At 38.0% G+C, this 12,850-nt stretch overlaps 2 protein-coding genes across 2 annotated transcripts in view; one reads left to right on the forward strand and one right to left on the reverse strand.

The window, feature by feature from the left end:
• LOC127365043 (kinesin heavy chain-like) overlaps nt 1-12,850 on the forward strand; it is a 28,679-nt gene that overhangs the window by 4,695 nt on the left and 11,134 nt on the right. The window contains exons 2-16 of the mRNA XM_051402735.1: nt 2,357-2,444; nt 3,989-4,062; nt 4,265-4,369; nt 6,391-6,439; nt 6,555-6,610; nt 6,697-6,784; nt 7,013-7,137; nt 7,467-7,571; nt 7,668-7,816; nt 9,048-9,196; nt 9,412-9,584; nt 9,676-9,744; nt 9,832-10,038; nt 11,183-11,329; nt 12,205-12,393. Of these exons, the coding sequence (XP_051258695.1) occupies nt 2,357-2,444; nt 3,989-4,062; nt 4,265-4,369; nt 6,391-6,439; nt 6,555-6,610; nt 6,697-6,784; nt 7,013-7,137; nt 7,467-7,571; nt 7,668-7,816; nt 9,048-9,196; nt 9,412-9,584; nt 9,676-9,744; nt 9,832-10,038; nt 11,183-11,329; nt 12,205-12,393 (1,773 nt within the window). The remainder of the gene's footprint in view (nt 1-2,356; nt 2,445-3,988; nt 4,063-4,264; nt 4,370-6,390; nt 6,440-6,554; nt 6,611-6,696; nt 6,785-7,012; nt 7,138-7,466; nt 7,572-7,667; nt 7,817-9,047; nt 9,197-9,411; nt 9,585-9,675; nt 9,745-9,831; nt 10,039-11,182; nt 11,330-12,204; nt 12,394-12,850) is intronic.
• The window catches only part of LOC127365076 (uncharacterized), an 80,994-nt gene continuing 73,596 nt past the window's right edge, over nt 5,453-12,850 (reverse strand). The window contains exon 2 of the mRNA XM_051402808.1: nt 5,453-6,056. Within this exon, the coding sequence (XP_051258768.1) occupies nt 5,605-6,056 (452 nt within the window). The 3' untranslated portion in view covers nt 5,453-5,604. The remainder of the gene's footprint in view (nt 6,057-12,850) is intronic.

The raw sequence follows: 12,850 nt of genomic DNA on the forward strand, positions 1-12,850 counted from the left end.
GAGACAGACTAATAAACATAATGAGACAAACTAATAAACATAATGAGACAAACAAATACATATAATGAGGAGAGTTTCTCCAGCCTGTTTATGTAATTTGTTTCAGGGCCGATTTAAAAAGTTCAATGTTTCTTTTTCTTTTTCAAACTTTGTTTTTTATTTGTCTTTTAATTTGATAAAGACAAAATAAACTCAATATTTGCATTTCGTGATGAAAATGCATGTGATTGCTGCATCTGCTGCTACCACTGCTCACAAAAAATTTATGGAAGAAGAAAAAGGAAAAGAATATTAAGCAAAACACAGAATATAACAATGTGTGATTGCTTGCAGCAATGTTGCAGCATTGACCTCTGTCCTGTATTTCCAGCACTGATCTATGTCCTGTATCTACAGCACTGATATCTGGAACTTAGTATTATTGTCAAATTGACTCAATCAAATCTCTATTAGCTGTCTGTGAAAGACAAATACTGTCAAATTATTGGACTTCACTAAAATGTACGAAATATAGTTAATATTAATAATCTTATTATTCTTACTATTGAATCAAACTAATGTGAATCAAATAAACAGTACAGACCTCTGACCTGTATGCTAACCTCTGTCCTCTGTAACTTAGTATTATCATGGAGCTACTGTCGGTAGAATTGTATGAAATCTTATACACACGTGCAATGTGGTTTTTCAGTATGTACAATATTCCCAAACTTCATTGCAATTCAATTCTGTCTTGAAGCATTATGGCTCTTTAAGTGCATTATTATTATTGTTGTTGTTGTTGTTGTTATTTAAATACAGTAAAGATAAATATCTTACCTAAATATAAAAGTTAAACAATGAATATTAAAAAATGTTCTCAATGATACCAATATCAATCAATAAATATACATTTGACAAACTTCAGTCAGTCTAAGTTTGTGCTGATATAAAAGGAGTGTGTGTGTGTCTGTGTGTATGTGTGTGTGTGTGTGTGTGTGTGTGTGTGTGTGCTGTAATCATCTTTCTCTCCTCTGATTGGTTCAGTCTCCCAGTGGGATGCAGTTACCATGGCAACAGGCATCTTGGAATCCATCAGACTTAGGATGAATGTTTGTCTGATTATTGATCAATTACTCAATACACTATATTGATAATATAATCTCTTTATAATAATATAATTTAATATATTATTGATCACAGAACACAAAGAACAGCAGACTGTTCAGTATTAAGAACATAGAACCAGTAAAGTCCTAATCCTGTCTGGTCTAAAACCGGGGTTCTGGTCTGAGGACTTCAGGGTTGCTAAGAGCGCGGTAGAAATATTTATAGAAATAAAATGTCAAATGGACAGGCAGTGTATTGATGATCAATGAAATCTTCTATGTTAAATTCTAATTTCTGTATATATCGGTTCATCTGTGTCAGGTGTTCTGACCAGTGAGAGGTTATTGGGATCTTTGGAGACATACACTGATTGGCCACATTATGAGCACTGGACTCAATATAAATAATGAAAGTAGAATCAATAATGAATAATAATCAGCTGTATTCAGTGTGTTTGTGGATGTTTCTGCTCTCCAAGGATTGATTGATTCATTGAATGATTTATATATCTCCTTCATTCTCTCCTTTCAGTTTCTCCAGGGTGCAATTTTCTAATTGTTTTTGAGGATAAACTGAATCTCGTTGGTTGTTGGATGGAATATATTGATGAGTGATAATGAAAATAATGATATAAATATTATTATTATTCCACTGACATCTTAATATTCAGTGAGACCTGTTCTGAATGTGTGAATGCTGATAAAACCATCAAACTGTCCTCAGATCAGCTAAATGTCACACACACACACACAGACACACACACACACACACACACACACACACACACACATGGTTTCCCTTTTATGTCAGCACAAACTCAGACTGACTGAAGTTAGTTTAACAAATTAAAACGCAGCCAGGAACCCAAACTGTAAAAACCTTTATTGATAATCACTGAACCTGTTGTTATAGAACAGTTCAGCGGTACAAAACATATTCTTTTACAAGAAAAGCAGAAATACATGAGAAATAAAACTAATCAATAACTAATTCAGTGATCAATAAATCAGGAGTGCACTGTACCACTGAAAGGTGGTAAAGTCTAGACCTGCTCTATTTGAAAAGTGTCCTGAGATCATTTCTCTTATATATATATATATTCTGTTAATAAAACTGTATTGAATTGTATTGCTGCCACCCGGGTTTACATTTACAGAATATATATGTATGTAGATATGTAATTTTGTTGGAGTGGGAAAAGAGGATTTTAACGACCTTGTAGCTATAAGGAGACCTTTATTTTGCTGGGGTCCTTCCTGTGTTTCAGGGGAAGCCGTATGTGTTTGACAGAGTCCTTCCTCCAAACACTGAACAGGTTCAAGTGTACGACACCTGTGCCAGACAGATCGTCAAAGGTCAGTACACCTGATTGTTAATCGTTATTAATACTATTTACATTGTAAATTGTATTGATGTTGCATGTACATTGCATACATGTACGTTGTATGTTGTATGTACATTGTATGTATGTTGTATATACATTGTAGTTGTATGTATGTTGTATGTACATTGTATGTACGTTGTATATAAATTGTAGTTGTATGTATGTTGTATGTACATTGCATATATGTTGTATGTACATTGTGCGTTGTAGGTACATTGCACGTTGTATGTACGTGGTATGTATGTTGTATGTAGCATATACATTGTATGTATTAACTACATTGTAGTTGTATGTACATTGTATGTTGTATGTACTTTGTATGTATGTTGTATGTAATTTGTAAATTGTATGTTGTATGTTGTATGTACGTTGCAAGTACATTGTAAGCTGTATGTATGTTGTATGTACATTGCATGTTGTGTTACATGTACATTGTATGTACATCATACGTTGTATGTATGTTGTATATATGTTGTATGTACATTGTAGATGTTATGTATGTTTATCGATGTTGTTTGTACATTGCATGTTGCATATACACGGGCGGCTCAGAGGCAGAGCAGGTCGTTCCTTAATCAGAAGGTTGTGGGTTCGATCCACGGCTCCTGGTGCCACATGTCGAAGTATCCTTGAGCAAGATACTGAACCCCAGATTGTTCCCGATGCCATGCATTGGTGTGTGTGAATGTGTATGAATGTTAGTTTCTGTTCGATGGACTTTGCCATCATCTGTGTGAATGTGTGTGAAAGGGTGAATGTGGCACGTAGTGTAAAAGCGCTTTGAGTGGTCGGAAGACTAGAAGGGTGCTATACAAGTACAGGTCCAGTTACCATTTACCATATACATTGTATGTATGTACGTTGTATGTCAGTGTATGAATTTACGTTGTATGTACATTGTATGTACATTGTACGTTGTATGTATGTTGCATGTACATTGTATGTATATTGTATGTTCATTGTATGTACAACTGTATGTTACGCTGTCGAAGGGATAAATACAGGAAATCTTTCCTGCCACATGCCATCACACTGTACAATAACAGCTAAAACTCTGGTCATAACAATCCAGCATCCAAGCACCTTATATGTTTTTACATAATCTGTTCACTGCACCTTATATTTTTACTTTGCACTACAATTATACCGCTTATTTATACATTTTTATTCATTTTTTATATTGCATTTTATATTGCTTTTTTGATATGTCTAGATTGTTCCTTTTACTTCATTGTGTTGTTACTGTGTGTAACGCTAATCTATCTATCTATCTATCTATCTATCTATCTATGTTGTATGTTCTGGTTGAAGCAGACGACCACCCACCTAGAGTCGGGGTCTGTCCAAGGTTTCTGCCTCTTAAATGGTAGTTTTTCCTTGCCGCCATCGCCAAGGTCTTGCGCATGCTGGTACTGTTGGGTCTCTGTAAACGTTATAAGGAGGAATTGAATTGAATTGAACTGCATGTACATTGTTTATACGCTCTATTTTAGTTATATGTTGCGTGTGTTTCAGATGTGTTGGGAGGATACAACGGGACCATATTTGCTTACGGTCAGACAGCGTCTGGAAAGACTCACACCATGGAGGTCAGTCAGATTCAGCTTAAATTGTGAAATCAGAATAAAAAACGTGAACGCAGGATATAAAAATATATAATATTTCATTCTTCAAACAGCTGTTTCTGTTTATCTTCTCCCTGTCTCTTTAAAGCCGTTAAATTCTTTCGTGTATCTGATGCATTTAGTCTGACCTTTTCTGTTAAAATAATGTTTTTATTACATTTTCCAGGGGAACCTGCACGACCCTCGTCTGATGGGAATCATCCCCCGTATCTCCAGAGACATCTTTGACCACATCTACTCCATGGATGAGAACCTGGAGTTCCACATCAAGGTGATGATGTCATTGTCACACTGATTACATCATCAGTCAGGAGCCATGTGCATCAAAATATGACTTATTAAAAAATCTTGTTTTATGTTTTAATTAGAATTAAAATGGGTCTCATTCATACACCAACTATTCAAATATTCTTTTTGGACCTCTGGGACTCCGTAGCTTCCTTTTATTACAGATATTTAGACTTTGCTGTTTCCTCTGTCCATATATAGTCCAAACTGATCTGTGATCAGACGTCCTGCAGAGAAAGCAGTGAGGCGTTCATAGGCCCACCTGCTCTCCATATGTTCACTGTTCACCAGCACTCACAAATAAATATCAGCACTTCTTTATTGACGTCAACAAACAAGTAATCATCAACAGAAATCTACTGTTGGTGTAAAGATTACAGTATTTATCATTTTACAGTCTTTAGATTGATAGAAAAACTAATCAATTTAAAGTTCAGTTTGACCGTTTTATAATGTAGACAGTGTTATTAAAGGATTAATTGTGTCATCTAATAAGATAATGTAATAAGGGCTGTTAAAAATCATATATCATCACTCACTCAGAAATTTTATTATTTCATGACCATTTCATTGAAATATGTTTTAAAATTTGGATGTATTTTTATACATTAACTTAAGGTTACTGATTCAGTTCAAACCTGAACAATTCAATTCAATTCAATTCAATTTTATTTGTATAGCGCCAATTCATAACAGAAGTTATCTCAGGACACTTTTCAAATAGAGCAGGTCTACCGAACTCTTTAAAACATTAATTACAGAGACCCAACAGTACCACCATGAGCAAGCACTTGGCGACAAGGGCAAGGAAAAACTGCCTGTTAATTAATTAACAGGCAGAAACCTAGGACAGATCCTTTGGCTCTAGGTGGGTGGTCGTCTGTCTCGACCAGTTGGGGTGAGAGAGAGAGAGAGAGAGAGAGAGAGAGAGAGAGACAGACAGACAGACAGACAGGTGCACAGCAACAACAGTATTGGCAATGGCAATCTAGCAGGACCATGGCAGGAGGCTCCACCAGGATCGATAAGAACCTGCGAGACGAGAAAGCGCAAGAACTCCGGGGAAGAAGTGAAGTTAGTAACATGCATTAATGGAACATGAATGAATGCAGAAAGAGAGAGGAAGAGAGGAGCTCAGTGCATCATGGGAAATCCCCCGATAGTCTAGGCCTATAGCAGCATAACTAAGGGATGGTTCAGGACTCACCTGATCCAGCCCTAACTATAAGCTTTATCAAAGAGGAATGTCTTAAGCCTACTCTTGAATGTGGTGAGGGTGTCTGCCTCCCGAACCACAACTGGAAGCTGGTTCCACAGGAGAGGAGCTTGGTAACTGAAGGCTCTGGCTCCTGTTCTACTTTTAGAGACTATATTCAATTTTATTTGTATAGCGCCAATTATAGGAACCACATGTAGCCCAGCATTCAGAGAACGTAGTGTTCTAGAGGGGTAATAGGGTACTATGAGCTCTTTAAGATATGAAGGGGCCTGACCATGAAGAGCTTTATAGGTGAGGAGGAGGATTTTAAATTCTATTCTACATTTTACAGGGAGCCAATGCAGAGAAGCTAGTACAGGAGAGATGTGATCTCTTTTTCTAGTTTGTGTCAGTACTCGTGCTGCAACGTTCTGAATTAATTGGAGCGTTTTAATGGACTTATTGGGGCAACCTGATAATAAAGAGTTGCAGTAATCCAGCCTTGAAGTAACAAATGCATGGATTGGTTTTTCTGCATCTGTCTGTGATAGAATGTGTCTAATTTTTGTAATATTACGTAAATGAAAGAAGGCAGTCCTGGAGGTCTGCTTCATGTGGGAGTTAAATGACAAATCCTGATCAAAGATAACTCCAAGATTCATTCTTATCTTTGGTTCTAAAGGAGAAAAATGACATATTATAATAATGTATTTATTATATGGATTATAGTAATATATTTCAGTAACATAAAGTAATAATTGCTAATGAACCTGTGTGTGTGTGTGAATCTGTCTTTTTCTTTGCAGGTTTCTTATTTTGAAATTTATCTGGATAAAATCAGAGACTTACTGGATGGTGAGGAAAACACCATAAATATAACATATTTATTATGTATTTATATATAATTTGAAATAATATTTAAAATCAAAAGTCTCTGTGTTGACAAGGATCCTGCTGATTCATGTTTCAGTGTCAAAGACGAACCTTGCCGTACACGAGGACAAAAACAGGGTTCCTTTTGTCAAGGTATCTGCTCTTTATAATTTAATTCTGCAGTATCAGTACCACAGTATCAGTACTGCAGTACTTTATTGATGTGTATTTCCTGTCAGGGCTGCACTGAGCGTTTTGTCTCCAGTCCTGATGAGGTGATGGACGTCATCGATGAAGGAAAAGCAAACAGACACGTCGCTGTCACCAGTGAGTCTCTGATTTTACTACTAATACTATGATACTACTACTTGTACTATTACTACTACAAACTGTTCAGACTATGAATAGAATCACGATATCAGGATCAAAATCAGGATATTGTTTGTTTATATTACGGCTGTAATAAGCACTGCGCTACAGTCACTAATGACTTATTACTACCTGTGGCCTGTGTTAGTATAAGAAGTATTAAAATGTATTTCTTTGTCCCTGCAGACATGAATGAGCACAGCTCTCGCAGTCACAGTATTTTTCTGATCAACATCAAGCAGGAGAACGTGGAGACAGAGATGAAGCTGTCAGGGAAACTTTACCTGGTGGACCTGGCAGGCAGCGAGAAGGTCATACTGCTAATTTATTCATCCGTGCCATCACAACACTACTGGCTGCTTTTAAAACAGCGTGGACTACATTTAATTGGCTTCTTAAAGATTATTGACAAAAAAGAAACAAAATAAAACCCACCAAGACTGTCTCTGTTAGTCTTTCCAACAATCACCAACTCTGGTTGCTGGAAATAAATCCTTAATTCACAGACGTAGATGATAAAAACAGCAGTTTCACAGAAAGGATGCGTTAAGGGTTGGGGATGGGATTTGGGGTAGGGTTACCTTAACATGATGATGATGATGATAATGATGATGATGATGATGATGATGTTGTTGTTCAGGTGAGTAAAACAGGAGCAGAAGGCGCGGTGTTGGACGAAGCCAAGAACATCAACAAGTCTCTGTCTGCTCTCGGGAACGTCATCGCTGCTCTCAGTGAAGGAACGGTGAGAGTTCAGTTTCTCAGTTTCAGTTATCTCAGAATTAAAACTGTTGTGTTGCTGTGAGATGTTGTCTGTGTCTTATTTGTCATGTGTTCATAGAAAACCCACGTCCCGTACAGAGACAGTAAGATGACTCGAATCCTGCAGGACTCTTTGGGAGGAAACTGTCGAACCACCATCATCATCTGCTGCTCTCCGTCTGTTTACAACGAGGCTGAAACCAAGTCCACCCTCATGTTTGGACAGAGGTACTGAGCTCTGAGTTTGTCCGTCAGTCCAACACTTTAACAACATGTCTATATGTCTCAATGACTACAAACTGGTTTACTATGCCCTTTGTAGTTGACGCAGGTAGGACTGGGTACCAAACTTTGATACTTTTATGACACCGACCATATTGTGTGGATAATACCAAATATTAAAACAATTACAGAATTTCAATACCATCGCAGTTAAACTCATCAGTGTCAGTACGCCCACACAGCATGCAACAGGCTTCACAATCAGTACATTCTCTTTCTTCTTCTTTGGGTTAGTCTAGACATATTGCTGCCATACTATTCTTAATGTTTCTTTGACAGTTATTTATAGTATTGTCCAATACTGTACATATATTCAGTTTTATTTCATCATGTTTGTCCAGTTAGCAGTTTGAATAAAGAGTGAAAACAGTTTCTCCACCTGCTCCAGGTCTTGGAAAAGCTTTCTCTTTTGACATGAGTCATTGTACCGTAATGTATAATGGTCCACCAGTGTTCATTGCATTTGGTTTACAGGTCCTTCAGGTCCTTTAGGTCCTTCAGTCTCCTGTTTGTGACTGTGACAGCGGAAGTTGTGTTGTACGTCCAGGCACCTTTTTGCAGGATCCACAGTGTCAGCTACCAACAGGCCTACTCTTCATCTTGGCCTTGCCACAGAAAGAGCAGCTGTATTTAGCATGCTGGGAGATTAAAATTTTCTCCACCATCTTCCTCAATGACAGATGAAAATAAACTTTTTACTGGGTGTGGTTGGTTGAGGAGTTTTTTTTATTACATCGTACCCAGTTGCCCCATCAATCATTTTCGTTGGGGAGCGAGAAGTGTATGAACTGACTACATTATCTCAGGTTGGACTGAAGAGGGACAGATTTATACTTTTTGGCCTTTGACTTAGTTATTGTAATTCTGGTTGTTTTATGGTGGAGGCAGCTGAGGTTTCTGCCTCTTTAAAGGAAGTTTTTCCTTGCCACTGTCGCCAAGGTCTTGCTCATGGTGGTACTGTTAGGTCTCTGTAAATGTTATAAGGAGTTCGGTCTTGCTCATGGTGGGAATGTCCATGCTGTCAGTGCTTCTGCTGCTTCTGTTAGGAATCACCATCATCACATCTCGCTTCACACATTATGACATCAGTTCATCCATGTCCACCATCTCTCATCTGTCAGACAGCACACTGTCTGTGTATGTGAGAACCACTTCCTGTGTTGTTTTTGTGTTTTAGAGCTAAAACCATAAAGAACACAGTTTCTGTGAACCTGGAGCTGACCGCTGAGGAGTGGAAGAAGAAGTATGAGAAGGAGAAAGAAAAAAACAGGAGTCTGAACATCATTATACAGAAACTGGAGAATGAGCTGAAACGCTGGAGGAAAGGTAAATTAAAAAAAAATTAAAAAAGGTCTACCTGGAATGTGAGCTTGCAGGTGTTAAACAGAGAGCAGCACGCTGGATGGTGTTGCAACAGACAGGGGCAACTTTTTTTCCAGACTACCCTGATCTGTGCTTTGGTTTCCAGAGAGTCAAAACCAATACAATGGTTTTCTCTGAGTTCTCTGGAATATTTGTTTAGCCTTTCTTAACCTGTCCAGGTGAGTCTGTGCCTGTGGAGGAGCAGCTGAGCAGCAAAAACAAAAAAAGCAGCAGCAGTGAGACGACCGCAGTGATTGACAGCTTGGCCCTGCCTCCTGTCCCTCTGTCAGACGAAGAGAAGACACAGTATGAGACTCTCATCAGCGACCTGTACCATCAGCTGGATGACAAGGTGAGTTTTAGCTAATATCACCTGAATTATAAATTGAGTCATACCTGTACCAGTCTGTGAAACATTACACACATGCTGACTCCTGTTTCAGGATGATGAGATTAACCATCACAGTCAGACAGCCGAGAAATTCAAACAACAGCTGATCGATCAGGACGAGGTGAGTCTCACCTGAACTTTACAACCTCCACTGTATATCTAACATCTGTCAGCGTAACCATAATCCCTCCACCTTTTCATAATCCAGCTGTTGCTGTCGAGCCGCCAGGACTACGAGCGTCTACAGGACGAATTATCACGGCTGCAAAGGGACAGTGACTCAGCCAAAGAGGAGGTAAAGGAGGTGCTGCAGGCACTGGAGGAGCTTGCCGTCAACTACGACCACAAGAGCCAAGAGGTGGAGAACAAAAACCGCTGCAATGAACAGCTGAACGAGGAGCTTGCCAACAAAACTGTGAGTCCACATAAAGAAACAAGATTCAGGATGGTCGGCTGGTAAGATGGTAGATAGTAGAATAATAGGATGGCAGGAGGATAGTATAGTGGGATGTTAGGACATTAGGATGGTAGGATAGTAGGATAGTAGCATAGTAGGATGGCAGGATAGTTCGATAGTAGGATAATAGGGTTGTAGGATAGTAGCATAGTGGGATGTTAGGATATTAGGATAGTAGGATGCTAGAAGTAGAATAGTAGGATAGTAGGGTGGTAGAATAGTAGGACATTAGGATGGTAGGATAGTAGGATAATAGGATGGTGGGACATTAGAATGGTAGAAGTAGGATAGTAGGGTGGTAGAATAGTAGGGCATTAGGATGGCAGGATAGTAGGATAATAGGGTGGTAGGATAGTAGCATAGTGGGATGTTAGGATGGTAGGATAGTAGGATGGTAGAAGTAGAATAGTAGGATAGTAGGGTGGTAGAATAGTTGGACATTAGGATGGTAGGATGGCAGGATGGTAGGATAATAGGATGGCAGGATGGTAGGATAATAGGATGGTAGGACATTAGAATGGTAGGATAGTAGGATGGTAGGATAGTAGGCCTTTAGGAAGGTAGGACGGTAGGATGGTAGAACATTAAGATGGTACAATATTAGGATGGTAGGATAGTAGGATGGTATGACATTAGGATGGTAGCATAGTGGGATGTTAGGGCATTAGGGTGGTTGGGTGGTAGGATGGTAGGACATTAGAATGGTAGAAGTAGAATAGTAGGATAGTAGGGTGGTAGGATATAAGGATGGTAGGATGACCACCCACCTAGAGCCGAAGGGTCTGTCCTAGGTTTTTGCCTCGTCGCCAAGTGCTTGCTCATGGTGGGAACTGTTGGGTCTCTGTAAATAATGTTATAAAGAGTTCGGTCTAGACCTGCTCTATTTGAAAAGCGTCCTGAGATAACTTCTGTTATGAATTGGTGCTATACAAATAAAATTGAATTGAATTGAATAGGACATTAGGTTGGTACAATATTAGGATAGTAGGATGGTAGGACTTTAGGATGGTAGGACATTTGGACATGACGATGTTGGCATTCTCGTTCTCTGTCTGAGCTGTGTATATTTTGTAATGGTCAGCTCTTGTTCTTTTCTTTGCAGGTGAATCTGGAGGCGGTTCAGAGGGAACTGTTGACGCTGCAGGAGATCAGTTCTCATCATAAGAAGAGGTCAGCAGACATCCTCAGTCTGCTGCTCAGAGACCTCAGTGAGATTGGCAGCGTTCTTGGTACCACCGACCTCAAAGCTGTAAGACTAAAACTGTTCACATTTACCTAATCATACTCTTAACGCTCATTTACATGTCTACATAATGACGATCAGTTTCATTATTGATTAATGAAATTACATTGAATTCATATAAATAAATTAAAGGTAATGAATCATCACTTCCCAGAATCCAAAAAGAGTCCACTCACTGTGCAATTAATAATCTACTCATACATACCTGGACACTCTTCTTCTTCTTTTTTTTTTTTAACTTAATCCACCACTTAAGTGCAATAATTTAATTTGTATAATAACACAATGCCATATACAGTCCTATATATTTATCTTTATTTATCTATATTTATCCTCTATACAGTTCTCTACATTTATCTTATTTGATTTTATTTTCTGTGAATTTTATTTTACTTCTATTCTTATCTCTACTTTCTATACTTAACAAAGAGTTTATTGTTTACTGTTTATTATTGTTTACTTTCTATATTTAGCTAAGAGTTATTGTTTACTGTTTATTGTTTTCTTTCTATATTTAGCTAAGAGTTTATTGTTTATCTTATACTGTATTTTTTATACTGTATTTTTATACCTCTTCTATTTTCTGTACAAGTGTTCTTGTAAGCTGCTGGAAATCCAATTTCCTTGTGGGAGTCGTCCCAAAGGGATCAATAGAGAAGTCTAAGTCTAAAATGACATTCAGGTTTATTAAAACCCAAAGACATTTAGTTTTCTATAATTAATGATAATGAACAGCAGAAAATACATTTTAGCAAATGTTTAAAGGTTTAACATTTTTGTGCCAGGTTCAACTATAGTGATGTGAATTCTGTCAACCAATAAGAACCCATCCATAGAGCTGAACGGAGAGCTGGAGAGTAAAACTCTCTCTCTCTCTTCAGATGACTGAGATGAGTGGAGTGATGGAAGAGGAGTTCACCACTGCTCGTCTCTACGTCAGTAAGATGAAGTCGGAGGTGAAATCTCTGGTGAACCGCAGCAAGCAGCTGGAGGTCAACCTGACAGAGAACATGTGCAGGATGGAGGCCACGGAGAAGGAGCTCAACACCGGTCAGCTGCTTGTCTCACAGGTAACATTCACCTGATTTCATGGATAAATGATAATATATGTGTGGATTATTTGCACAGTTGACATTGAGGGGATGTTATTGTTACCATTATGACAACATGTAAACAGATATAGGCTGAAAAGTTGTAGCTTACAGCTAACAACATTATGCTTCCTGTTTACATTTCCGTATCATGGGGATTAGGGTTCTAAAACATATGACCATTAATATTAACCTTTTTGTGTTGTATTCATATATTTGTATTTCATCACTGAGACTCAAAAAGTGTAATTAATATTGTTCTTATATTCCTGAACTCTCTATTATCTATAATTAAGATATCTATCTATTATTAAGTAAAAACAGACATTTATTAAGTAAAACTATTTTAAAGTACATTAATAGACACGCAGTCTTGATTTTGTATCAGGGGTCCATAGTGTCAGCCTTTATAAACTCTCGGTAATGGCCTTAAAAA

This window comes from Dicentrarchus labrax, unplaced genomic scaffold (assembly GCF_905237075.1).
Source record: "Dicentrarchus labrax unplaced genomic scaffold, dlabrax2021, whole genome shotgun sequence".
Taxonomy (NCBI): Eukaryota; Metazoa; Chordata; class Actinopteri; family Moronidae; genus Dicentrarchus; species Dicentrarchus labrax.